The following is a 24773-nucleotide window of genomic DNA, read 5'->3' on the forward strand; positions in this document are numbered from 1 at the left end:
CATGATCCTCATGGGAATCCCCTGATAGCGGGTCTTTATACTACATGTGCTTTCTCGACCTGACAAATGCTAAGGAAGCTCGACCTTTCGTCTTTCTAATATCGCGACTAGCTGATGGCGGCATGCAAATTCTACAACTTACATAGTTTGGTGACCCACCCGAATTCTGGGCTTACGGATGTGGCTTTTAGAGGCCCTAGCTGGATTTTCTCCGAATACTTTCAAAATGGGATGCTTCATTGCCTCTGTTCGTCTGTGCTTGGGCCACCAAAAAAGATGGAAAGACTATGCTCTTTTTATACTTGGTCAGGGAGGCGAGCAGTTTTCATATGCTGCTTGGCCTTTAAAGGCTCGTTCCTCTTATCATCCTCGAAACAGGAAATATGAGCTTCGACAGCAGGTCTGATTTATTTTACTTCACTGTGTACCTTTCCGCTTTTGACCTACATGCACGATAACCGTTGCATGCCAGGGACCAAGCAGAATAATAGAGGTTCTGCATGTTCCCGCTCTGAAGAAAATAATAATAATAATAATAAATAAAAAAGAAGGGAAAAAGAAAAGAGGCAAAAAGAAAATAAAATAATAATAACGAGGGTGAGGCGTGCGATTATCTATATATACTAATATAATAGGTACGCCGAATGATGTGCGAATTTAAAGCTGTGACTATCCTTCCTCAGCAGACGAGATTATAATTCTTCAACCACCTTCCCAGCAAGAATTTCTTTTACAAACACGTTTCCCGTCACCTTTTGATAGTTATTCTTGACAGACCCGCCCCAGTACATATTTCTACTCCCAATCGCCGTCTCTCAAAGGCCTTTTGCATCTGTCCCACAAGAGAGTCATGAGCTCGGATGCAACGGCGCGTGTAATACAGTTGATTTGGTCTCTTGACAACTGAATTTTCCTTTGGACCCAGGAGTGCGTTGTCTTCCGTCTACGGCAGTATCGGGATCTAAGGACCTGCGAATCTATATCAAGCTGTTATTACCCTCCCCGTTGATTGAGACCCCTTCATACCCGAAGCAATCATCCATCTTTCGTGGAAGTGTACAAATACCTTCCATTCCCCCCGACTTTATATCACTTCCTTGCTACATTAATATCCTCTGAATCCATCTCTTCACCTTTTTCTCTGCCCACATATTCCACTAATGGCGCCTGGAACGATTGCCGGCATGGAGCTTTGCTCAACCCCTAATGGCCACTTATTGGAACAGACTTCAGATGATGTCGACGCAGTCAATGTCATGAAGGCAAAGCTAGCCGAATCAAGTTCGCAACCATCACCACTCGATAAAGAGAAAGACAAATCTAAATTTCGGCAGTACGACAAGGCTTGCGAAAAGGTCAAAGAGTTTTACCGAGAACAACATGAGAAACAAACTGTGGAATACAACATCGAAGCAAGGCGCGCATTCAATTCCAAAGTTCGCGCTCGAATGACCGTTTGGGAGGCAATTGAGAAGCTAGACACGCTAATTGACGAGTCGGACCCCGATATTTCACTTTCGCAAATCCACCATTTACTCCAGTCAGCGGAAGCCATTAGGCACGATGGGAAGCCACGATGGATGCAGCTTGTTGGCCTTATCCATGACCTAGGAAAACTCCTATTTTTCTTCGGAGCTCAAGGTCAGTGGGACGTTGTTGGAGATACGTTCCCTGTTGGTTGCGCATTTGATCATCGAATTATATACCCTGAAACATTTGCCAACAACCCCGACTCCACTCATGAGGTCTATAGCACGAAGTTTGGCATGTACTGGCCTAATTGCGGAATGTACAACGTCATGCTTTCTTGGGGCCATGATGAGTACCTTTACAACGTCGTAAAAACGCAGTCTACACTACCTGAGGAAGCACTAGCAATGATAAGATACCATTCGTGCTATCCCTGGCACACAGAAGGTGCCTATCGAGAGTTTATGAATGAGCGTGACCATCAAATGCTCAAGGCCGTTCAGGAGTTCAACCCTTATGATTTGTACAGCAAGAGCGACAAAATCCCAAACATCGAGGACCTCAAGGTATTTTCAACCCCCCCTCCCCCACCTCGACCTTTGAAGAACAAAGTATTATCTCTTCACTACTATGGATTATTGCTCGTGGTTCTAACTCGTATACCCTATTTATAGCCTTACTACCTTGAACTTATCGATGAATTCTTCCCAAAGCGAGTCATAAACTGGTGATGAGTTAGACCTTTCTGTTGGTCCTCCTCCTCCTCTTCCTTCTTTCTCCCTTCTATTTCCTTTGTGAAAAAGTTGTTGTTCGTTCTTCCATTTGTTTTATTGGGCCTAATATCTTCTTTTCGTCTCATTTCTCTTTTTGTTTTATCAATACACTCTTCCCTATTATCCCTTTTATTATTTTAGTACGTGTTTAGATGTTTTGGAGTTACTGTTTTCCTCTTTTAGACAAGAGACGCACTGTCGGTTTTAATTAATGAACTAGGGCATTTTATAATAGATTTACAGATGAGCAAAGCAAGTCAGGCTTTTGTATTGAGGAAGTGAGCCATAAATTATAATCCGAGTACGATAGATCTTTCCCAAGTAACCAATTATGTTTCATCAGTAATTTACTGTGTTTAATGGCATCCAGCAAAAGAATATTGAACAAAACCATGGAATAAGATACACAGAAGACTGCAAGGCGACATGGGGCCGCATATATCTACTCATTAGCTGGTTTCCTTAATACATTGTTTCTCTCTCTTTTTTATTAGCTCCACTTTTAGGTAGATCCGTGATCCTATAGATATTGTCCTAGTAGCCAAAGAATTAAATTGAGTGCCAAAAGCCGAATATATATCGGGATTGTCGAAGATATGCAATATATAAAATGCGTAATCCTTCACTAAGTATCGTAAACATTTAAAAGCCAATAGCTCCTGTGAAATATAGAACCAATTCAGGAATCAATTTCTGAGCAGACTACAATTATAATCGGAGGATACTTAACAGAATCTGACAATATGAGAAGGTAAGTAAGAGTAACGCAATATCTTAAACACCAAAGGGAATATAGGGATCACTCCAGGGTGGAGGAACATATGCGCGATGCGCGATCGGTGTGATTATCAAATTCTGTAATCAGGATGGTTGACTGGAGACAGAACCCGACAGTTCACGAATGATCAAGCCTTATCTCAACGGAGGTGCATATGTATACAGAAAGTTAAAATGGTAGTGAAAGTAAATCGTGAACCTAGACTGTGGTTATATATATCTGCGAGTCAGCTAAAGGCATATCCACAGGGCTGAAAAGGTTCTGGTGGGAAAATGAATCGCTCAAGGAGAAGCTTGAATTAGGCCAGCATGAGTAAGTCGGAACAAAATAACCCAGTATTTGAATAAACTTCGGAGTGTGGAAAAATGAACATTTCACGGGGAAACCTGCATCAAATTTGGATGACGACTGGATTTAGTGTATAAAAGTGAACTGACGATTAAAGATTCCGGCAACAGCTAGCTGGTAGGAGAGCGTAATGTCACCTTATCTAGCAAGTGCTAGAAGCTCCATTCCGTTGGTAGTTATTGGAGGAATCTGCACGCTCCCCTGACCAGTTCATAGATAGCCCAGTTGTATTTCAAAGGCGACCACTTTGTTCGGCTTCAACAGCCAAGAAGACACCGCCTTTCTGAGTATGGGTCCGGGTAAATGAGCTTAAAGTAGCGGTTCCAACGTAGCTTAATGCTAAAGGTATCCCTGAGTCTGGCATGCAGGCAATATGCTAGTAAGAGGATGTATGCTTGTCCGGTAACTGCGTTGAGTCCCAGCCTTCATAGGTTTTTCCACCTATTCGGGGGTCAGAGATACGGTTTCGAGTGGCAAGGGGGTATCCTTTAGCCAAGAAAAAGTATTCGTACTTCGTTATCATGGCTCGCTTGACAAAGGCCTTGAACCAGGTTGTTTTGGTGTTGCCGGGAGGTTGTTTATATACTCGCTTCCCTTATATCCATGTCCAGCCAAGTTACCTATTACCTAAAACAGTCAGTCACGTGATTCAAATTTAGTCCTTTATAAGAGCAGAACAACCGAAATATTCCAACTTGAACCGTGTTGTTGTGTCCATGTCGCGACCATGCTGGCTTCCAGAGCATGTATGAATGCATACGTATTGACATTCAACTGTGCGAGAAACACCATTGATACCCACGTATTTGCCTCCCATTTATTCGATGGCCTCTCAAAGGATTCCGACCCAATCTACTACCCGGAAGTCTTAGTTCTCTCACTCCAAGAAATCGCGCCTATTGCATATGCGTTTCTCGGAGGACCCTTTCTAGAATGGTATTTTGACGCCTTTAGGCTTGCTGTCGACCTGGCAACACCGGAAGACCAGCGGTACCAGAATGTCATGACGAAAAATGTGGGAATGACAGCCATCATGGTATTCGTTCGTGATGATTTCGTCGACCGTATTGCATGGAAGGAAACAGCAGGGGTTGGTGTTGGAGTTCACCAGGCCGGCAATAAAGGTGCCGTTGGGGCAAGAATAGGCTATCAGGCGGACTACGACAGCGAAGATCAGCTTGTCCTGACTTTCGTATCATCACACCTTGCACCCGATGAAAATGGTATCGAAAGGAGGAATCAAGACTGGAAAGATATATGCCAGAGGCTTGTCTTTACCAGCTGTGATGTAACGGGCGGACCTGGACGCCCGGAGGGCCGACAGCACGACGAAGAAGGAACACCACTTATTCCCGGTTATCTTGGTGCAACAAGGAGCAGCGGAATGTATTCGCCAAACTCATATCTATTTATAGCGGGTGACCTTAACTATCGTACATCACATAGAGGCCCAGAGCCTGGTGATATACCAGCATTTCCCCATCCTACAAATGATACGAGCAGCAGCAATCATTATACTCACCTGCTTGCCCACGACCAGCTAACGCGAGAACTTCGAGCAAAAAAGACTATGCATCATCTTTCGGAACAGCCCATTACTTTCCCCCCATCGTATAAATACTCCCTAGAAGCCCGCGAGAATTGTTCATCACACCCTGCTAAGGGTTTCATGTGGGCCAAAAATCGATGGCCCAGCTGGTGTGATCGCATTTTATACGTTGATAACCCATTTCCAGGAGATGAATCTCATAAAGTCCAAGCTCACCATTACGGTATACTACCCTTGTTCCCAACATCAGATCATCGTGCCGTCGTCTTGTCCCTTTCAATCCCTCTCAAAACGCCGCCAGCAACCCAAAGCCCAGCTATTTCCCCTCCTTTCGAAATCGACCCCGAATGGCAAGGTAAACGTTCACTTGCCAGAAAGAAGGAGCTTGCTGTTGGCGTCCTGGCTTACTTAGTTCTTACCTGGGAAGGGAACGGCTTGATATTAGCAGCAATTTTGGGAGTTGCTGCCGGATACTTCACACTATATGGACTTGAATAATTTTCATCTCCCATAAGCCGCCATGTATAAACTTACAATGCTTAGTTGCCCCATTTTAAGTGATATGTTGGAATATCTAGTGATGTTGGGTCCTTTGTTGTTTCGAGGAGATACGCTCTATTCTGAGCCGTCTTGCTCATGCCGTCAGCCACTATTGCAGGGCCACTCTCTTCATCCGCTTAATTTGCCAATACTCAAGCAGCTTCTATTTTCAGCTGATGGCTGAACTATGAAGCTCAGCGAGGGTAAAGCGTCGTACGTTGGTATCTCCTTAATGTCTCGAATATAAACTCCGAATACAACACTCCCGCTGGATTTCGGCCGTTATCTCAGCTCTAGACCATGGATACTATAGGGGACTCCATATATTTTGAAAACACTGCTCCACCTATAGTTTGTTCTATAAACCGCTGCAAGCGTTTCATCTTCCGTGCAAGGATAACTTTCTTAGCTTAAATGGTAAAATTATCCTCATATGCCAACCTTATTATCAGCCGCTCTATGGAGTTTGTAAATTAGCACGGAATATCATATCCTATGGAACGCATATGGCTATGGGGTATTGTAATACAACGTCCACCAAGGGAAGGAGAAAGGGATGAAGCCTTTCGGATTAGTGAGTTTGGATATGCTGGTTTCGTGTTTATCAACATTATATATATGTGGAGGGCCTTAACCACATATAGTACATTCAAATCGATGATCTCTCCAGCCTTGTTTTGTTTGAAACGACAAACGACTGCGGTTTAAACCTCGGAGGCCAGTGCATGTGGGTTTCAACTCCCTAGAGTCGGTAGAAATTTAACAGGAGGCGAGGGCAGAGACTCTACATAGGGCGTACGGAGCACAGTATGTTGACTTGGCGTGTATGTATATATTGTTAACCAAACATGTGATAACTCCCACTTTGGGAAACACAACGTACTATGTGCACACAACCACCGCTTCTACGGCTGTGGGTGATATATTGTTGCTGTTTAAGAGGCTATGCTGTCTTGCTTGGGTTGTTTATCCGTCGGTAGTTACAGACACGAGTCACTATAACTAATGACTCACCTCAGCCGCGACTGCATCAATATATAAAGGCTTGACGACTTGTCACTCTTCACATAAGAGACTGCACATACAGTGCATTTGTATATAACTGAAGAAGAAACAACATGATACATCTAGACGGCAGCACACTCGAGGGCGGTGGTCAGCTAGTACGCATCGCCGTCGCCATATCTGCCTTGACCGGACAACCACTGCACATCAGCCACATACGTGCAAACCGAAGCGGCTCGAAGGGGTTAAAAGCTTCGCATTGTGCTGCCATCAGATTCTTACTGGATGTCTGTGGAGGGACTGCGGCAGGAAATCAGGTCGGACGCCATGAAATCACAATATATCCCAGGGGACAGCAAACGGGAGACGGTTCACAAAACGAGAGGGATTCAGATGTGATAGAGACGGCTGTGTCGTTACAGCAATTGTCGCTCGGTTTGATGCACTATCCACCGCGTGTCACGGTTAAACCTGAGTATGACATTCGGCTATCAACTCCAGGGTCGGTCTTCTTGATTTTCCAAGCTCTATATCCGTATCTGCTGTTTGCCGACGTGTGCACGTCGACCATAGAACCCACTGGTGCTTCGGGCACAACACGGGAGCCTCAAAAGGAAATACTGCTAAACATCACTGGCGGCACTCATGTGTCGTTCTCTCCGTCGTACGATTATATGTCCCAAGTCCTTATTCCAAACTTTGCGAAGCTGGGCCTCCCGCCATTATCCTTGAAACTGAAGAAGCGAGGATGGGCATCAGGTCAATGGGCCGAATTAGGAACTGTGTCGTTCGTTATTTCGCCACTATCGGCAAATGGAGTGGCAGAGTCGGACGCTTTATCACCGTCGCACAGCGGTGGCGGAGCTCAAGTTGAAACAACCCCAGTAATATTCCCGAGCATAGAGCTTGAGACGTTTGACAAAGGATTTATCACGCAGATAGACGTTACAGTTCTTGCACCGGATACCCTCGCACAGAAGCTTCTAAAGGAACTTTCTGCAAAATCTGCTAAGGGACGCAATCGGGACAAGAAATTGCAGAAGAAAGCTGTCTCCTGTCATGACGCGTTCGGAGACCGAAACCCGTATGGAGACCAGAATGATTCAGAAGAAGGAGACAAGCATATCAACGCCGGGGGCGAATCCTTTATGGGTGATGCTTGTAATATGAAGCAAGGACCACCTCAAACCGCTCGAGATTTCGTTATGCTGCAAACCATCAGGGCCCTATCAAGAGAGCTCGCCCGCCGGGCCGGGGAACAAAGCGTGGCGGCTAGGCTAGGGATAGACGCAGAGGACGATAGGATGCAATCAAATATTGTTGGTGACGTGGTTATTAATTTGCATGCATCAGAGGCAACGTCTCACTACTCACAGACCTATATCCTCCTAGTTGCGCACACATCGACCGGGTTTCGACTAGGAAGGGATGCACTCTATTCGTCCTTCCACAACCGGCCAAGCAAGAGGAATGGCAAACAGGAAAAAACCGGAAAGGGACCAAAATCCGGTGAAGAAACTGATAATATTCTCCTAAGGATGAAGGGGATGATTGGTCAATGTGTGACAGATCTTATGGATGAATTTGAAAGCCATCCAGGAGACCAGGGGGAGGACAGGCGGAAAATCCTGCCCAAGAAGGCAGTTGATGTATATATGAGGGATCAGCTCGTTGTATTTGAAGCGCTTGGGAGATTGACACATTCGCGTCCTCATCTATCGACGGACGGGGAGCGGGATGAGGAGGGAGTAAGCCTCCACACTCGAACTGCAAGGTGGGTATGTGAGCAGATGCTTGGGTGCCGATGAAAGGGTATACCGTCTATCCATACTCTCCGGCGTGTCGAGCTCAATAATAGTAATGAGGATTTCGACAGCATGTTACCTTCCCCTCAATCCGGGAGCATTTTATCCAAAACCAAATAGTGTCAACGACGGGATCCATCAGAGCACTCTAAGCCTTGTTTCATAATGCTATAGTCATGCGGCAATGAGGCCCTAATTCATAGTAAGCGTCTTTGGAACACGCTTAAAAAAATGTTCTACTACTATATAACAGAAAGCTCAGCTGCAAACTAAGTGGATATAGGGTCAATGGTATCGGGCTGTTGGCTCAACGGCCTGCGTGGCGCTGTTGGCGATATCAACAAAATATTATCAACCATCGAAAGCTCAGGCATTCGCTCTGCCCTGCAATGGATGTTTATTCGTTTATTATTACGGAGAACACTGAAAGGGTAGGACTGGCTGGGGGGTTTACATGCATATCCATGGCGATCAACCTTCTTTCGAATACAGCAACTTCAGCATTTCACTTTGAATATCAGCTCACATCTCATTTTTGAACAGACAGGCTCCCAGTGCAAATTACTAGTTAAGCCTGGAAGCGCCCGTCCATACTGGAAAAGAAAGAGAGAGTAAGGAAAAACGCACCAAAGAATTCAAGCAAACAGCCCGAACGCCAATATGATGTCACCCAGCCAGCCACCTTGATGAAGACCCTGAAGGCGGAAAGAAACGCAGAAAAAGAAAGAAAAAGCCCTTGCCTCTGCGGAGAGGCTGCCACTAGCAGTTACCAACCGGGAGGATTTTGGGTCCAGGATGAAGATATACAAGCAAAGGCTAGTTGCTTGCCGGTCAAAGAGTCAAGGACTTTGGCTCGGCGCTTCGATGATCGTAATATTTATCGACGTGTCGAGGAAATTAACTAGAGAGCGAATGTTATCAATACGCATATCCTCCCCTTAGTTAATCTTATTATAGGGACTATCATTAAAATATGTGCAGCTTGGAAAAGGACGAACTTCTCGCTTTTTACGTCACGGATACACAAGTCGATTGGAGTATGAAGGGCCAAGCAAGGCACTAGTGAAAGACGCAGGATGCAAGACAGAATGATCGAGAAGAGGCGTAGAACAAGTCTATTAACTGGCTTCATAGTATAAGGCAGCAACAAAACCAAGACGAGGCGGAAAAGAAGATGGTGGCACCTTATGAAGCTCTTTGTTTTAGTATACGAGAATAAAACCTCCACTTGGGGTCGGAATCTCTCTCTCTCTTTTTTTTTAACATGGAATCGAGTCGATAAACCAAGATCAAGGAAATCCCCTTTGCCACCCCCTGAAACCGCTGAACCCAAAAAATATCGATGTTGGGCTGCAGGTGGAACCTCCGTTTGTATGTTTGCCCACAGATAGGGAGGAAAAGAAAAAAGGACAAGTAACTAAGAAAAAAGCAAGACGAGACAGGATGAATGCCAGGCCTTCTTTTCCTTTATTTCATATTTTAAAAGTAGTATATGGCATAAACGAGAAGGGGAGAGAGAAAAAAAAAAAACGGGTAGCAGTGGAAAAAAAAAGGGGGTATGTTGCTATAGAAAAAGAGGAAAAGCTATATGACAAGAAAAACAATACAAGGGCGATAAATCCGGAATGATCAGAGAAAAAGAGAAAAACCAGTAATCCAATCTGCTAGAAAATGCAAAACACAATAGCCTCCAGATGCAGTTCAGCTCGGCGTATATAATAGTCATACGATGTAGATAAAAAGAGAAAACGGGCAATCCAATCCAGAGAGGTGAGATGTAGGTAGATGGAACACGCGCGCGAGGAAAAGGAGGAAGGCCAAAGCAAGGTCCCTAGTCCAGAGGGACCGTCGCCTTGAAGAGATGCGATGCGAGTTCGAAGTCGGTAGTTGGGTCATAGGGTAACTTGTTTTTTTTTTTTCTTTTTGGTCTTTGAATGTTGCACCTAGGCGCATATGCTGACAAAAAAAATAAAGGAGTGTGTGTGGTTGTATACGGAATCCAGTCCAAGTTCGTAGAATGCTTTTTTTTCCCCCTCTTTTAATTGACGGTCAAAAACGAAATAAAAGAGGCCTCAGGGGGTTGGTTCATCCATGGTCTATTTCTCGTCATCTTCGTTCTTGTCTTCGAGCCATGCCCGTCGATAGGCAGGCTGAGAGCGGAACGCAGAGCCAAATGGAGACGGAGAAGCAGGACGACGAAGATTGGAGGCCTGCAAAAGACGAGTTAGCTTGGTATATTCTATATACAGATGTAAGTCAACCAACTTACCACGCAAGTAGCGCATTTGGCACCATCAATGTTGACACGACCACGGCATCCGCGAGGGTAGTTGACGCAGGAGTACATGACTATCGGCGTAGTGTCGTGAAAAGGATAAAAAGGGAGTGAGTGTCGTTGAATATCAGACTCCTTGTAGAGGCTTCTTTTTTGTTCCGTAGCGGTCGATGAGGCTTGCAGATCCGACTTCCAACACACTTTTCTTTGCCTCAAGTTGACGAATAACCCAGCTAGCAGGTGAAGACTTGTATATACCGGTATGCGAATCAAGGAGTGGAATTGAACAGGAAGTTTGCCCAAGGGATTAGAAGGTTGGTATATAGAACGTATTAAAACAGCAATCGTGTGAAAAGCAGAAGAAAGGAGCGGCAGCCAACGAGACGACTGAAGAAGAAGAGGAGGTAGGAGAAAGAAGATGGATCAAAGGGGAGCGAGGCGCAAGGTAAATATATATATAAAAAGAATGAAAAAAAAAATCTATAATGATGTGGACTTTTGCAAGAAGGGGGCGCAAAAAAAAAAGAAGCAAAAAAAAAAAAAAAAAAAGGCCAAACAGTTCGGCTGTTTGAGACTTTTCTTGCGCGCGCTCTTAGGACTTCTTCTTTTTGGGTCAAGGCGGGAATTGCAGTGGATCACCGTCACGAGGATCGTACATGTAGTATGTAAGATGTAAGATGTAAGAAGAGTAATAGTAATATATCATAATCATAATAAGAGAAAGAGAGAGAGAGAGAGAGGCGAAAGAGGGAAGCAGGAAGAAGCATCCGGCCCTTTTATCTCTTCCCTAGCTCAGCCACCCACGCCTTAATACTTGGAGATATACAGACTTGCTCGTCACATTCAGACGGGCCAATCTCTGCATCCCCCAACCCCGTCTTGATATCCTCTTTCACATTTACTCTGCCCAACCTGATACGGGAGGACACCCGGCATTGAAAAAAAAAAGGGGGGGGAGGGGTGGAGGGGGGGGGAATGTTGCTGTATAACTAACAAGACTCTCTACGACTGGCTGCAAGAGAAGGACAAGTAAGAAAAATAAGAAGGAAAGAAGAAGAAGCAAGGAGAAAGACGAGGAAAGACGAGGACGACGATGATGATGACACCGCCCTTTGCATCGGTATCACACCGTCTTTCTGCATAGTCAGATCTCTCTTACTATGAAGTCGACTGGCCTGTTCTTCCACCAGCTTCTGCTGTTCCTTCTCTCTTCCTCGCTTACTCTGCTTGCCCCATTATCAGCCACATGGATGCGCTGCTGGCGATGTCAGGCATCAACAAGGTACTGTCTTCCTCCTGAAACAGCCGGCGATTCCACCCAAACAGGTTTTGTTACGCCTGGTCGAGGACTGCCACCCGAAGTTAACGCTGGGGCTGATATATACACTTCTGCGGGCTCTATACTGTCACTCACAGACATAGATACAGAACGTGTCCGTGCCTATGAAGGGCCAGGAGGAAGCGAGGATAACGGAGAACACATTCTCTCTCTTCACCCGCAGTTCCGGTACGACTGATATTCGCCCTTAATCACGGAAATTAATCGGTCTGGTCTCAATTTCAAGAAGTGGGATCAAAGTAAGATTACCTTGTTTTACTTGAAAAAAAAAAAGAAAGGAAAAAACGGTCGACTGGGTCTCTCCAACGGCGCTGACCTGTACTGATTCCCTTGTTAATTGGACCGCCCTCGCTGACATCAAATTTAGCGTCGGGGCCGTCTGGGAGGTAGCGTGAAATAAAAAAATAAAATAAAAAAAACGGCGGATCCATCGGCAACAGGGTCCAGACTTTGTCGTTCTCTATTTTTTTTTTTTTTCTTTCAATAAATGTCAAAGCCGAGCCAGGCTACGCCTTGGGAGAAGATGTTAGCCGAACTTCACGAGACGCTATAAGGGGAAGATCTCTTGCACGATCTAGAAGCGTTCTTTGTTTATACGATGGCGAGACCAGCGTGGCTAGAACTGTTCATCTCCCCTTCTCCAGCCCTGGGCGCTGTCAAGAAAGGAGGAAATTTCGCCGCGATATTTTCTCAGCCTTGTTTTGTCTTTACGCCCATGCGGGTTCCGAGAACCAGTGCCCAGGTTACATATAACACTGTTCCCCTATATATGGAACAGGGAACATGTGTATATATAACGCTCGGTGTCAGTTCTCCGTGATTATACATAGTCCGTGTCGAAGAAACACCGTAGGGCTAGTCGTTCGATTTGTCTGGGCCACACGGTACATCCCATCCTCTGGTTTCATACTTTTTTTTCCTCTCATTTCTCTGCCAACTAGTTCTAGTTCCCTCTCACATTCCTTTGCCCAGAAACGTGCTATGACAATGCCAGTGACATGTCATCGTAGCATGAGTAAAACACGGGAAAAGAAGGGCTAATTCCGGGTCGTCGTCAGCACAGGGCGGCAGGGCAAGGTGGCAGGGCACATCCAAAGGATGGACTTGAATTGCCAGGGCCTAAAAGAGATAAACAAAAAATGTCTTTTTAAGCTTATTTTGCTCAACAGCGCAAATCAAGCAAGGCCGGGGAGGGATGATTTTTTCTTCTTCTTCTTTGCTTTTCTCTGGCTGCAGTTAGATTATTAATAACAGAGGTGACTTGCATATGATGTATAATCGTCTGCCTGCATTACCTCCGTCACTGTGCATATAGAGATGCAAGCAGAGAATATCAGTTATCCCAGCTGACACATGTACGTGGTTCTGTACAGAGTGACTCCCGTCTTCCGTCTTTTTGGTTCCTCCCCTCCCCATGATCCTTGATGCATTCGTACATGCAAGTTGGGCATCATCTCAAGCAACGATCAACGGGGTTTCCCTGAGGGATCGATATGCAGCCGCCAACGCTTATATTAGATATTTTTTTGACATCATGGTAGGTGCGCGTTCCTTACAGCGCGTCAGCATATATAAAAATAGGAAGGGTGGGTAGGGGAAGGAAGATAAATGAAGGGCGAGGTATATGCTTCCTTCAAATTTTTCTTTTCTTTGAAGAACAGGCACCAGGCCTGCCCGGTGCGTGATATATTTGTCCAACTTTATCAGGGACAACCGGTGAGCCGTGAAGGAACGAGTGGCAGTGCTACGATATGTTGAACACGGAGTATGCATATGCATAAAGAAAGAGACGGGGTGAGAGGCCCTCATACTTCCACTACTCCGGTCATGCTGAGGCTGGTAACTTCATGCACGATGTTGTCAGCCAAGACAGGAGTACAGCAAAACACAGTCATAGATTTCCCCAAGTCTCGAAACTTCGGCTTTCCCTTCAGACCTGCACCTGCTTCTCACTCTTCGGCAATACATTGTGCCTGCGCTATCCCGGCTCTGGTTCTCATCGCGTAATGGAACGAAACCCTTGATGGGGGGGAGGTTGGGCAGCAAACATATCGCGGACGGGAAAGCCGCAAGCTTGCCGCTAGTTGCTTTTTTTTTCTTTCCCTCCCTTTTCCCCTTCCCTTCTTGGTTAATTTCTTCCGCTCTATGGTTTCATTCTCTCTGGCTTTTCGCTGTCTTTTCTGAAGAAGCTTAAGCGAAGCTCCCAGCCTTCATGTGCAAGTTGTCCTTCCGTGGGCCCTCCCCCTTTTTTTGAAGACTTTGGCTGTAGCACATGTTCCGTCTTCCCTGCTTGGTTGGTAGTTAGCATATGTATTGTCCATAGACATTATAGAGATATAACCTATTTATGCAATGTAGAAGAGATGTTCACTTCGTATACTCCGCCTATATGGGGTTTCTGGCATGTTTGCAGGTTGGGTTTTTTTCACCCTCGTATAACTAACTCTGCAAGGCAAAGTGGACTCTCCTCTTGCAATGTTGTATTCATCGTGTAAGAGCTGTCTCACCCCGTCAACTTTTCTCGCATATTGGTAAAGATCGTAACATCCGACGTCTCGTCAGCTGTGGATGTTGTTTTTTTCTTCCCCCCCCCTTTTTTTCCTTTTTTACTTGATGATCACGAGACGCGCCTTGCTTGGCCATCAAAAGAACAAACGTCGAACATGCTGAGATCAACCGCATCATCATCACGACGACCACTGATAACTCACCACCCACCAACAGAGAATCATACCCAGGGATGGGCCTGAAGGTAGAGGTAGAAGATGGGAGACAGATAACAGGGGCCTGAACGAGCTATTCGTGTCATTTTCAGGCTATCCCTGGAGGTCATCAGGCCAGCAAAAGACCTCGTTTTCGTGCGAGACGAAGAGATTGGGACTCTAGAGGCTCGCCTTGGACAGGCCATCGAGTGTTCCTGGAACTCAAACCCCTTGTCAGTGAGCTGGTATACCAGACTGAGCTGTCGAGATGAATGGTACTCTCGATAGGCTGCTAGGTAGGTACGCCTATGAACTCGACCAGAATTGAAGAAGACTGGCCTCCCTATCAGCTCTACATACCAGATGGCCTCAAAGCTGCAGAAACTGATGATCTCCTCACGGAATGGAGCGGGAATATCTAGCCAGATATACTACTTCCCTGATGCGCTGCAAAAGCTATGTATGGGCTGCGCTTGCTTCACCTTCTATACCCTCTTTGGTTGTTTATTTACATTTGATGTTTACTCTCAGAGGAAGAAGCAGCTATGATACTGGCCTTCCTTGGGCTTGTCTGTATAAAACAGCAACATATATCAATTCAGGTGAAAGGAAGAAACAATTGAAGTTTTTTTCTTCGAAAACCATAATATCACAGTGCATAGTGTTTCCGTATATCCTATTTCCTGCATTACACTTTCAAATACTGGCTTGTATTTTGCTTATAGGAATATTAGAATACCACCACAGAGTCTGTTTAGCAGAGAGTCAGAAATCAAATATGTTTTCCGGAAGCTCAAGCGCCAACCAGAGAGTCAGGAGGTCAAAGTCCTCGGTCTCTGTCCAGACTCGTCGTCCAGTCAAATCCTCGGAAGCATTTGATACCGAATTGGCACAGTTGCAGGCTTTAGCAGCAGCATCTCTTGCTATGAGGCGTCATGGTAATCATCCTTCATCCAGCTCATCAGGCGCCAAGGGCTCGTGCGATCAACCTTCTAGCATTGATAGCGGTTATCGACAATGCGCCTCCCTATCCGGCGATAATGAGAGCGAAAGTTGCTGCCAGACCGCTCATATTGCCGAACCGACCATACATGAAGGCTCTCCGTCAACGTTTGAACAACCCAGGGGGGAGCAGGATGGGTTCAACGTCAGCTCAACGTCACCGCGGCCATCCTCCTATCGGAGGCTCCGGAAATCGAAGTCCATGTTTTGCACACACCGGCTCTCCGGCTCCAATGAGCTGAAACACTTGCCTCAAAGAGACAACAACCGAAGTGCAAGTTCGGGCACTGGCCGCCTTTCTCATCGTACTCTTCGGAGATCCCTGTCGTTTCTTAGGGGCAATGGCGAATCAAAGGCTGCTCCAAACAGCCGGGCAAACCCTCCAAACCTTCCGATTGAACTGGCTCGAGAATAGTTTAGGAAGTGTATGGAACAAAAGCGGGCAGCAAACGTGCCAGAGTCAGCTATTACACGAAGGCCACGACAGAATCCAAAGCCTTTCAAAAAGTCTATGAGACCCAATGGAGAGAACACCAAATGCACACCTTTAAGATATACGTCCACCGGTACCCGCCCTGGATTCAAAGGACGTTTTTTCTCGTTTTCTATCAAAAATAGCCTCCGTCGGATATTTGGAAGGCGACTTTCAGGTACTCATGAGGTGTCACCAGAGCAGCCTGACACCCAACACGGTCTCAACTCACCCAATATCGGTTCCTCCGAGGACTCTAGTTGTTTTGACGGCTCTTCTGATTATACTAATTATAGAGACCAGCTATTGTCGCGAAATGCTGCCAACACGGCCCCCAGTGTTCGTTCGATGAAGAGCTGTTCAAGCATGGCCACGTCGAATTCTCGCGTGACAAGTTGGACAGATTCGACAGCTGGTAACACAATAACGATGAAACAGCCTCCTCCATTAGCTCGACAAGGACTAGATATCATTCGTGAGGATAGTGATGCGTACACCCCTACTCCTTCACCTGGCCGCCATCGCCATGATGGATACTCCATTTTTCGCCAGCCTCGGGACAATGCTGTTAACATTGATAGCCAGCGAATGTTTTCCGCCCTTATGCGAAACATTGACGAGACTAAGAATAAAAGAATAGCGAAACAAATGTCGTCCATATCGCAGAAAACCAAGTCAATACTTGAATCGTCAGCAAACTGTTCCCCGCTGACGATTCGAGCGGTAAAACAGTCACCAAGTGTATCTTCCGTGAGATGTTCAAGACCTGCCTTAAGGGGATCTCCGAGTTCTCGAAGCCAAATCTCAGTAAGGTCAAGTCGAACTGTTAGGTTAACTCCGCAGGAAATTGCACGAAAAAATGAGATTCTCTCCCGAAAACAGTCGGAGCAGACAATTCGCGGCTTGGATCCAAATGATCTGTTGGGCATACCAATCTCTCAAAACGAGGAGATAAATGGGTTATTGCAGTACCAAAATGAACGACTGGATACACAAGAAGACACTGGCAGTGTGATCATTCGTAGGTCTCTTGACAATGCCAACCCGCCCCTTTCCCCGAGCGTCTATTCCAGGACAACGGGGGTGATGTCTCCATACCAAAGCCGGATTGACGTTGATGCTTCAGATTCTGATGATGAGGAGGGAGGAACCGCCACAATACTTGACAGCCAACGTTTGCCATATCGGCCCAGACGTACAAGCCAGGCCATCAGAGGAGCCAGCGGTGACTGGAAAATATGGATGAATTCTCAGATGGACCTGATCGATACCGCAGCCTGTTCGGCGAGTTTAGGGAACCCTACGTATTCTCTTCCGGGACATTACCGAGAGGATACCCAGATTAATAGCCCAAGCCCTGAAGAACTGATGCTGACTCAAAATAAACTCATAACCCATGAAGTTTCGAGCCTTTGTAGCATTCACAAGGCAAAGGCACCGGATAACAAAGGCAAAACGGATCTAGCAGAAGCACAGTTTATCCCAAGCAATAATTTCTCACGGCCATTACGTAGCTCACCAAATGGCATTTTGTCGACATGCAGCACAGTGGTACGGAAACCATCCATTAAAACGTCTGCTATTCACCAGCCATACACTCCAGATATATGTGATAGCGAAATGACTCCATCACCATTATCTCTTCGAACCAGGAGTGCTTCAAGGACACCAACAACCGCCTCTATTTCTCCCCTTTTATACCATAAAACGCGGCCATCTGTGGAAAGTGCTCTTTTGGAAGACTCGCCAATTGCCAGGGGTGGCCAGTCCTCCCGAGCCCGTTATGGGAAATCAACCTCACCTATATGTCCGAGCGATGGCAAACAGCTGCTGCGGGAAATCCAGTTTAATCCTGTGCGTCACAGGCGTGAACCGGTGAATGTTACCAAAGAAAACAAATGCAGTTCCACCTCCTACCGTCAAAGTGACCGCCCTAATTATGCTTCAAAGCTCAATGGTCTACACAGTACGATTAGCACGAAGCGGATGGTGGATATATTCTTAAATGAGCGAAGACAAATGACGACTAGAGGCTCGGAAGATGGAACCCCCGAACCAGCGTTTTTATGAAGTTTCTATCTTGCTTAACATACTCTTGTGTCTTGGGCGATGCTGTTATAGTGTACGTCAGGTGGCGTTGATAGCTATCTTTGCTCGGATACACAATACGTCTACATAGCTTAATCAATATGTTTAGCAAAAGCATTATTACTACGGATAATAGCTAACTGTTTTGGCTACATATTATTTATCAAGTGGGTTTAGAAACCTACATGAGTAGCTTTTGACTAGAATGATCTTTTTATATGCAACCAGGTACAAGGAAAACAGAAGACAACAAAATAATAACTTTAGCATGGAGAACGTGGCACCCATGAATCAAGAGGAGTATCCAGGAGAGAATCAAACCAAGAGATGGAAAGAAGATAAAAAAGGGCAGTATATTCTTTATTTTAAATCATTTTATTTCAATCTTGTTCACGAGCAGTAATTTGCGGGGAAACTGCCCCTGACACCACGCAATTCTCCCTGCCACCAGTCATCAGTACTATCCGTCTTCTTGATGACACGGATTCGATCCCCTTCCTTGAATACAAGGTCTCCAGCTCCCTGCCCGCCAAAGTCATAGAGTGCAGTAACAAATTGAATTTGGCTGGCGGATGGCGTCCGTGGTGGCGGTGGAGGTGGAGGTTTCTTTTTCGCAGCCGCGGCTGCAAGAGATGCTATCCCAGCCATAGAAGGGGTTGTGGCCTGGATTGGCTTCGTACTGGTGGGTATGGGAGGAACATAATGGGGTGGGTTGTGTGGGGGTGCAGGTGCGGGAGAAAAATGGTGGACAGTATTGTTGCTTGGGGGCTCGTGTGCTGGAGAGGGAGAGTTGTGTTGATGGTCGGGAGAGGTGTCGAGCTGAGAGGAAGATGTGTAGCGGCCGATTCGGGGTCTGGGGTCCAATGACGGGGTAGATGGCAGGCGAGAAAGGGATTTAGGAGAGGTAGATGGCTTGCGCGAGTTGCTGCTAGCACCAATAACTGGCCGGCCATTTGACAAGCCGTGGTTCCCGTTCCTCTGGTCGCCGGATGTCCGGGGCTGACGGGCAGTCTTACCGCCGGCAATGCAGTTGAAACTTTCTATCTCACGTTGTACATTGAGGAAATTCTCCTCAAATGCCCGGATTATATCCTCCATTGGTGGTGGGGGAGACGGGAGCTGCTGCTCTTCACAGTATGTGTGGAGTGAGGTATAGTAAAGAGCCAGCAGAGTGTTTTGAATCTCGATCTGTGCGCCCAGAAGGTGTGGGAGAATAGAGAAGGTTGCTGTTATTATCCCTGGAAGAATAGAGCGGAGATGGTTATCAGCAGCATTGTAATCCTATACCAAGTTAGCTGTTGGTCCTAGTAGAGGGAAAAGAACGCTTACATCTGTAGCTTTGGCCAAATCCGCTTCAGCCTTTGCTAAAGCAGCATTATCTCTATCAGAACGTTTTGTCTTCTTCCTCGCTGAGTCTACTCGGCCCTGATACCTTTCGAAATCCAGCTATGAGTAAAACCGGTCAGCTTATACACGTTGCCCCCAGGTAATCTTCATTAGGTGATATCATCAATGCGGACCTTTTTATCCTCTCGTTTCTTTATAACTTTTTTCAGCGGCTGAAGATAATCTCTTGCGTCCATAGCTGGTCGAATGATCCGGTCATCGACAGCACTCACTTCCGCGACTAGATCTTCCTTTAATGAACTATATTCCTCTCTCAATCGGACTACACGGTGTAACGTGTGTTCAGGGACGACAGCTGGGGTATGGTCTGACGATGGCTCCGACGCGCCGATTATGGGGTTATACAGCTGCTCGAATTCCAGGATAAGTCGAGCCTGGTATGTGAAGATGGACGACCATGCGTCGCGCCATGCTTTACTCGATTCAATGATCTAACGTGCACAAGAGTGTCAGTAAATAAAAGAGAAGGAAAACGAGAACGAAAAGGAATACCTTCTGTAGCAGCTTATCGGCATCATCGAAATCCTTAAGCAGAACAGAGACCTGACTCTCATCCGCTGAACGCTTCATGAACTTGCCGAACTGGCGATTTATGTTGAGCATGGTGGCGGTTTGCGATAAACAACCAATACGGACAGTAAGGTAAGCTTCGTCCCGCTCAGCCTTTGATGTCGGCTTACGGCCTGGTCGACGAGGTAGACCAGGCAGCCGTTGTGGGTAATATTAATTGAGGTCGAGACGGAGCTCTCAAGCGCGAGAAGAGCTGTTTGCGAAGGGAACAAGAATAAATTTATTTGAAAGTCGATAACATATCATGGGCGCAGCGGGGTCCACCATGGGCGAAGCAAAAAAAAAAAAAATAAGGGCTCCCTCCAGATGCAGAGAGCCACTCAGCATCCCCCCATGTGTTGGTCCAGAGTAGATATTAATATATCGTCGAACAGCAAGAAGGGAGGATGTTGAATGTAAGTAATAGTAAGAGTGTGGAAACCTGCTGCGTCACAGAGTCAAGAAGGAGTGATCCCTGTTGTTTCATCAACTTCTCTGCCTTCTGTGCGACTTGTTGGATTCCACCGTGCCCTTTTCGCTGGGCTGGATAAAGTTGTTGTATGGGCAAGTTGGCAGAGAGGTGATGCAGTTCAGTAAGCATCGATCGAGCGATTACGCGTGTATACTTGTCTACCTAAGCAAATGCCAAGTGGTGGAGTTCCGTTCAGGATGTGTATAGCTTATCATCAGCGCTCCCCTTATGCGAGGGTCATTCCAGGGATTGCGATGGCTGTGTCTGATACCATTATATATCTCTCTCTAAATAACAGGGCGCCAGGAGCGGTTATTAGCATCAGCTAGATTCAAACATAATTAAAGAGCAAGAAGTGCACCCAGCCTAGACCCCAAGCCTATCCCTGCGATGGCTTTGCCTGTCTCAAGAACCATGGCTAGCTGGCTGCACCTTGCTGACACGATAACCAGTTGGATTCTCCAGGAAGAAGACGATGCTCTCGTTGAAGTACTCCGTACTCCATACGCTTGTATCAGTTGCGGAATTGGCATTTGGCACCGTTTCTTTCTTTTTTTTTGCTGGCCATCTCTTCTCTGTTTGCTTGTTCGTCGACAGCTGGGATGGCTCTTGATAGCTCTTCTGCAACGGCTCCGAACTCTATCATATTAGTTCCTATACAGTGTCCAGGACAGGGCTGACAACGGAAGAACTGCTAAACAAGCCATCTTCGCCGGTCAGATATTGATCATCTTCCAACCAGAAAACACTCCCAAAGCTCTTTTGCGATCTTCTTCCTCTTCATGACTAGTTGAAGTAACAAATTTCCTTCTTAGGAAAAAGAGGGAACGCTGACTAAGCGTCTTATCGATAACCATGACTAAGCAAAGTCGACGCGTTAGCCCAAAAAGGCAAGTCTTGATGTCGAACCTCTTTTTCTCAAACGTCAAGAAGAAGAAGAAGAAGAAGAAGATATATGGAGGACAGTGAGAATAATCAGAGGAGATATATAAAGAAATGTTATTGGTCGCCGACACCGAGCCATGGCTTCACAAAAATCCGGCCTATCAGTCCCACCAACGCAGAATACCGCGCCAGTGATCAAATTTCAATGCCTCTTCACGCACGATATCAGGCGAAAAGCAAAGAGATGGCAGGATGGATTCCTACGATTCCATACTTTCAACAAACGCGTCATGGTCTATGATCCATCCGGGAATTTAGTCGGTGACTTACACTGGCGAGACCGTGACATGCTACAGGATGGAGATGAGTTTGAGTTGGAGAGAGGCGTTCTAGTTCAGGCTGGGGAGCAGCTTGAGAGCACGGTGACTGATTTGACGGGTCTGCTGGAGAAACGGAAGCCATCACCTACCAAACCGACCTCGTTCCAAGTATACCCAAGGAGCAGCAATAACGAACGGTCGAATGAGTTCAAAACACCTTATCCATCCAGTGGGCCATCGAGTGGAAAGCTGAAGTCTTTAAACGAGGTCCTCGGGATTAAGAAGAATAATACATTGACAACTAAAGTAATAAGGTCTCCATATGAAGTACGAGAACGGTTAAATCGGAGTATGCGCCAGCTTGATGAGAGACCAGCCAAAAAGCGGAAGCCCTCTCCAGAATGTGATTTAGAAGAGCCACAGCCGCCACCGCCTTCGTCACCACCGGCACCACTATCGAGGAGTTTTACACGTCCTACTGGGATTTGTGTGGAGGATCCCGTTAACAGCAACCGTTGCAAGGCTCCGGATTCCGAAGTTCGAGCATCTAGCCGGGTTAAATATTTGTATAATGGGGTATCAAAAGAAAACCAAGCTGGCTTTTCATCAGCCTTAGCTACCTCATTCCGGCCTGCGAGTACAGTTGAAGCGGAGCCAGCCTCTACAAAAGGGCGTCGAAAAAAGTCTAGCGGTAAAGTGTCGGCTAATCAGCAATCTCTCACGAATATGTTTGGTAACTTGCCAACAACAACCCTTGAAGTTGCCCCAAGGAAACCTCGAAATCGGCTTATTTTCGTGGATAGGATTGCTGAACAACAAGCCAAGTCAAGGGAAAGGCAAAAATTTGCTGACAGTGTAGCTCAGACCGCTGAAACATCCAGGAAAACAGAAATCTCCAACCTATCGTCTGCCTTGATGCCAAGGGACAAGAATATAACCTCATATCAATCCACAGCACAGTTCCTTAAAGATGAAGGCAATGATAATGAGCTTCCTCTTGCCCCACAGCAAAAGGAAATGAGCTTACTGGGGTTTTTCAAGCCAACTGCGGCAACTACTCAGCAATATGACAATCAGCATGATGACAGAAGCGGTGCCGTGGCTGGGTCAAACCACTCTAGTCCTAAGCAGCAACCCGTAACTCTGCAGCGAAACTTTTCAGCTACAGAGACAGTCGCCGTAGAAACTGCAGATTCTCCCCAACCTCCAGCTCCAGAAGTGGCCACGCTGCAAACCGGGCACAGTGAACAGATAGAGCAGTCGGCGATAAACGGGCCCTCAGAGAAAGCAGCATCTGATCCATCCGCCTTGAAGCCACCTCAACCTGTGGCTAAGAAGCGGGTTGTTCAAACGAAGCTTTTTCCAGATCGGCTACTGGGCCTACCGCCTGTGGATGAGCCGGAGGAGGAAGTCCAACAAGGTCCCTGGACTTCCGAAGCACTGGACCTATTCGACTGGTGGCCCCCGAACCGACCCAAGCCCGCCGCCGTAAGCATTCCCTTGTAGATTATTCCCGTTTGAATTCCACCATCCATCCTAGTCTTATGAAATACATCACGGCGGCGTGTATATTACGATTTATGACAACATATCCTGATATCCTCATTTAGTTATCTTACTTATACAATCATAATATACCTGTATACATTGCTCAAGAACTACGTTTAAACCCTAGGTACACGAAATAGCTTGGAAAGAGCTTGTCTCATCCTCGCTTGACCAGAGTTCCAGAGACATAGGGCAATGGTCCCGAAGTAAAAGACGATTCTAGGTCGATGCTCCCCCAGCCACCGTCAACGTCAGCAACCGCTCGCAGCGTACGTTCTGTATCCCTATCCATATTGCATCCACCCATGAAGAAACTCCAGCCAGAAAGCGTATATACGACCTGAACGATTCTTGCAACCACGCTTCCCTTGGCCGTGGTCCAGGGATTCACCACATGCTCGCAGACTAGCATCTTCCCACCCGGCTTGAGCAAGTCATACAGACCCTTTACCGTCTTCTCCGGTGCAGGGACCGAGCACAGGACTCGGACGCAGACGATGGTATCGAAGAGACCTTTGCCTTCGTTAGTCGCATCGTTAAGCGCACCGGCCTTCTTGAGCGCTGGAAGCAGGGACTCTGGCTGAGCTCCGCAGTGCAAGATTCGATACTTTGACGACAGACCACACGATTCAACTTTGGCGTGCAGGTCCTTGTGCAGTCCTAGGCACGGCTCAGCGCCATACATTATGCGTAGATTCGGGTTTGTGAAGAGGCGCGTTTGTGTCCCTGTCCCAGGGCCGATGTCCAGAACTACTCCGTCGGCATGAGCGAGCAGAGGCGGTATGAGAAGACTTGAACCAACAGGCTCTGGTGCAGGAGCTGATGCATCACGAGCACCTAGAGTAGTTATGTCAATGCCTGGACTTCTTCTCTCTTGGAGATATATCGTGGGCCGAGAAATACAACGTCCATGGTATAGATCTTGATATACTTATAGAATACATGCCACTCTGACCATGATGATATAAGGGGCAAAGAGATCAAAAAGCCACCTACCGGAAAAGCTGATCCAGAATCTGGAAAAGGCTTCATCCTTGATCTCTTGCAGCTTGAATATAGGCGCAAGCGGCTGGCCACGTAGCATGGTCTCGAGCATCACCGACACAAAGCCTAGAAGAAAAGTTAACATATGTATTGGAAAAGGCCTTTTCTACCGTCTACAAAGACTTCAGATCTATCTTGCTTCGAAACTCACTGTAAGCAGCAGAGACACCGAGGAACCCAGGCTCTGCAAGCTCTGTTATGCGTTGGCCAATAGTAGGAGAAGACATCGTGACTGTAGCTAGTAGTTATATGGTATCAATATGCTTGACCAAAGGCCAACCGAAGCGACTCTGGGAGTACGGAAGGAATAAATATTCATCCAAGCCTCGAGGGAAAGAAGCGATGGAGACGGACGCCCTTGTTGGCTGAGGTTCGTATTCTGCGGCCGCTTTTTTATATTGA

At 46.5% G+C, this 24773-nt stretch overlaps 8 protein-coding genes across 8 annotated transcripts; 6 read left to right on the forward strand and 2 right to left on the reverse strand.

The window, feature by feature from the left end:
- Positions 1–1160: 1160 nt before the first annotated feature.
- MCYG_06997 (inositol oxygenase 4) lies at positions 1161–2201 on the forward strand (the record flags this gene model as incomplete). The annotated part of the gene is made up of 2 exons (XM_002844987.1): positions 1161–2036; positions 2145–2201. The coding sequence occupies 2 exons, from the start codon at positions 1161–1163 to the stop codon at positions 2199–2201; spliced, it is 933 nt and encodes a 310-aa protein (XP_002845033.1).
- A 1895-nt stretch (positions 2202–4096) lies between these two features.
- On the forward strand, positions 4097–5416 carry MCYG_06998 (conserved hypothetical protein; the record flags this gene model as incomplete). The annotated part of the gene is made up of 1 exon (XM_002844988.1): positions 4097–5416. The coding sequence occupies one exon, from the start codon at positions 4097–4099 to the stop codon at positions 5414–5416; it is 1320 nt and encodes a 439-aa protein (XP_002845034.1).
- Positions 5417–6576: 1160 nt separating this feature from the next.
- Positions 6577–8703, forward strand: MCYG_06999 (RNA-3'-phosphate cyclase; the record flags this gene model as incomplete). The annotated part of the gene is made up of 3 exons (XM_002844989.1): positions 6577–8241; positions 8443–8470; positions 8552–8703. 3 exons carry the CDS (start codon positions 6577–6579, stop codon positions 8701–8703), a joined length of 1845 nt encoding a protein of 614 aa, XP_002845035.1.
- A 3000-nt stretch (positions 8704–11703) lies between these two features.
- On the forward strand, positions 11704–12060 carry MCYG_07000 (uncharacterized protein; the record flags this gene model as incomplete). Its single annotated transcript, XM_002844990.1, has 1 exon — positions 11704–12060. One exon carries the CDS (start codon positions 11704–11706, stop codon positions 12058–12060), a length of 357 nt encoding a protein of 118 aa, XP_002845036.1.
- A 3302-nt stretch (positions 12061–15362) lies between these two features.
- On the forward strand, positions 15363–18128 carry MCYG_07001 (conserved hypothetical protein; the record flags this gene model as incomplete). Its single annotated transcript, XM_002844991.1, has 2 exons — positions 15363–16000; positions 16205–18128. The coding sequence occupies 2 exons, from the start codon at positions 15363–15365 to the stop codon at positions 18126–18128; spliced, it is 2562 nt and encodes an 853-aa protein (XP_002845037.1).
- Positions 18129–18536: 408 nt separating this feature from the next.
- MCYG_07002 (SH3 domain signaling protein) lies at positions 18537–20171 on the reverse strand (the record flags this gene model as incomplete). The annotated part of the gene is made up of 4 exons (XM_002844992.1): positions 18537–19427; positions 19476–19592; positions 19667–19984; positions 20046–20171. The coding sequence occupies 4 exons, from the start codon at positions 20154–20156 to the stop codon at positions 18537–18539; spliced, it is 1437 nt and encodes a 478-aa protein (XP_002845038.1).
- A 1425-nt stretch (positions 20172–21596) lies between these two features.
- Positions 21597–23285, forward strand: MCYG_07003 (conserved hypothetical protein; the record flags this gene model as incomplete). The annotated part of the gene is made up of 1 exon (XM_002844993.1): positions 21597–23285. The coding sequence occupies one exon, from the start codon at positions 21597–21599 to the stop codon at positions 23283–23285; it is 1689 nt and encodes a 562-aa protein (XP_002845039.1).
- Positions 23286–23484: 199 nt separating this feature from the next.
- Positions 23485–24598, reverse strand: MCYG_07004 (phospholipid methyltransferase; the record flags this gene model as incomplete). The annotated part of the gene is made up of 3 exons (XM_002844994.1): positions 23485–24164; positions 24324–24437; positions 24523–24598. The coding sequence occupies 3 exons, from the start codon at positions 24596–24598 to the stop codon at positions 23485–23487; spliced, it is 870 nt and encodes a 289-aa protein (XP_002845040.1).
- Between the last annotated feature and the right edge of the window lie 175 nt (positions 24599–24773).

The sequence above is a fragment of the Microsporum canis genome, genomic scaffold, assembly GCF_000151145.1.
Source record: "Microsporum canis CBS 113480 supercont1.6 genomic scaffold, whole genome shotgun sequence".
In the NCBI taxonomy this organism is placed as follows: domain Eukaryota; kingdom Fungi; phylum Ascomycota; class Eurotiomycetes; order Onygenales; family Arthrodermataceae; genus Microsporum; species Microsporum canis.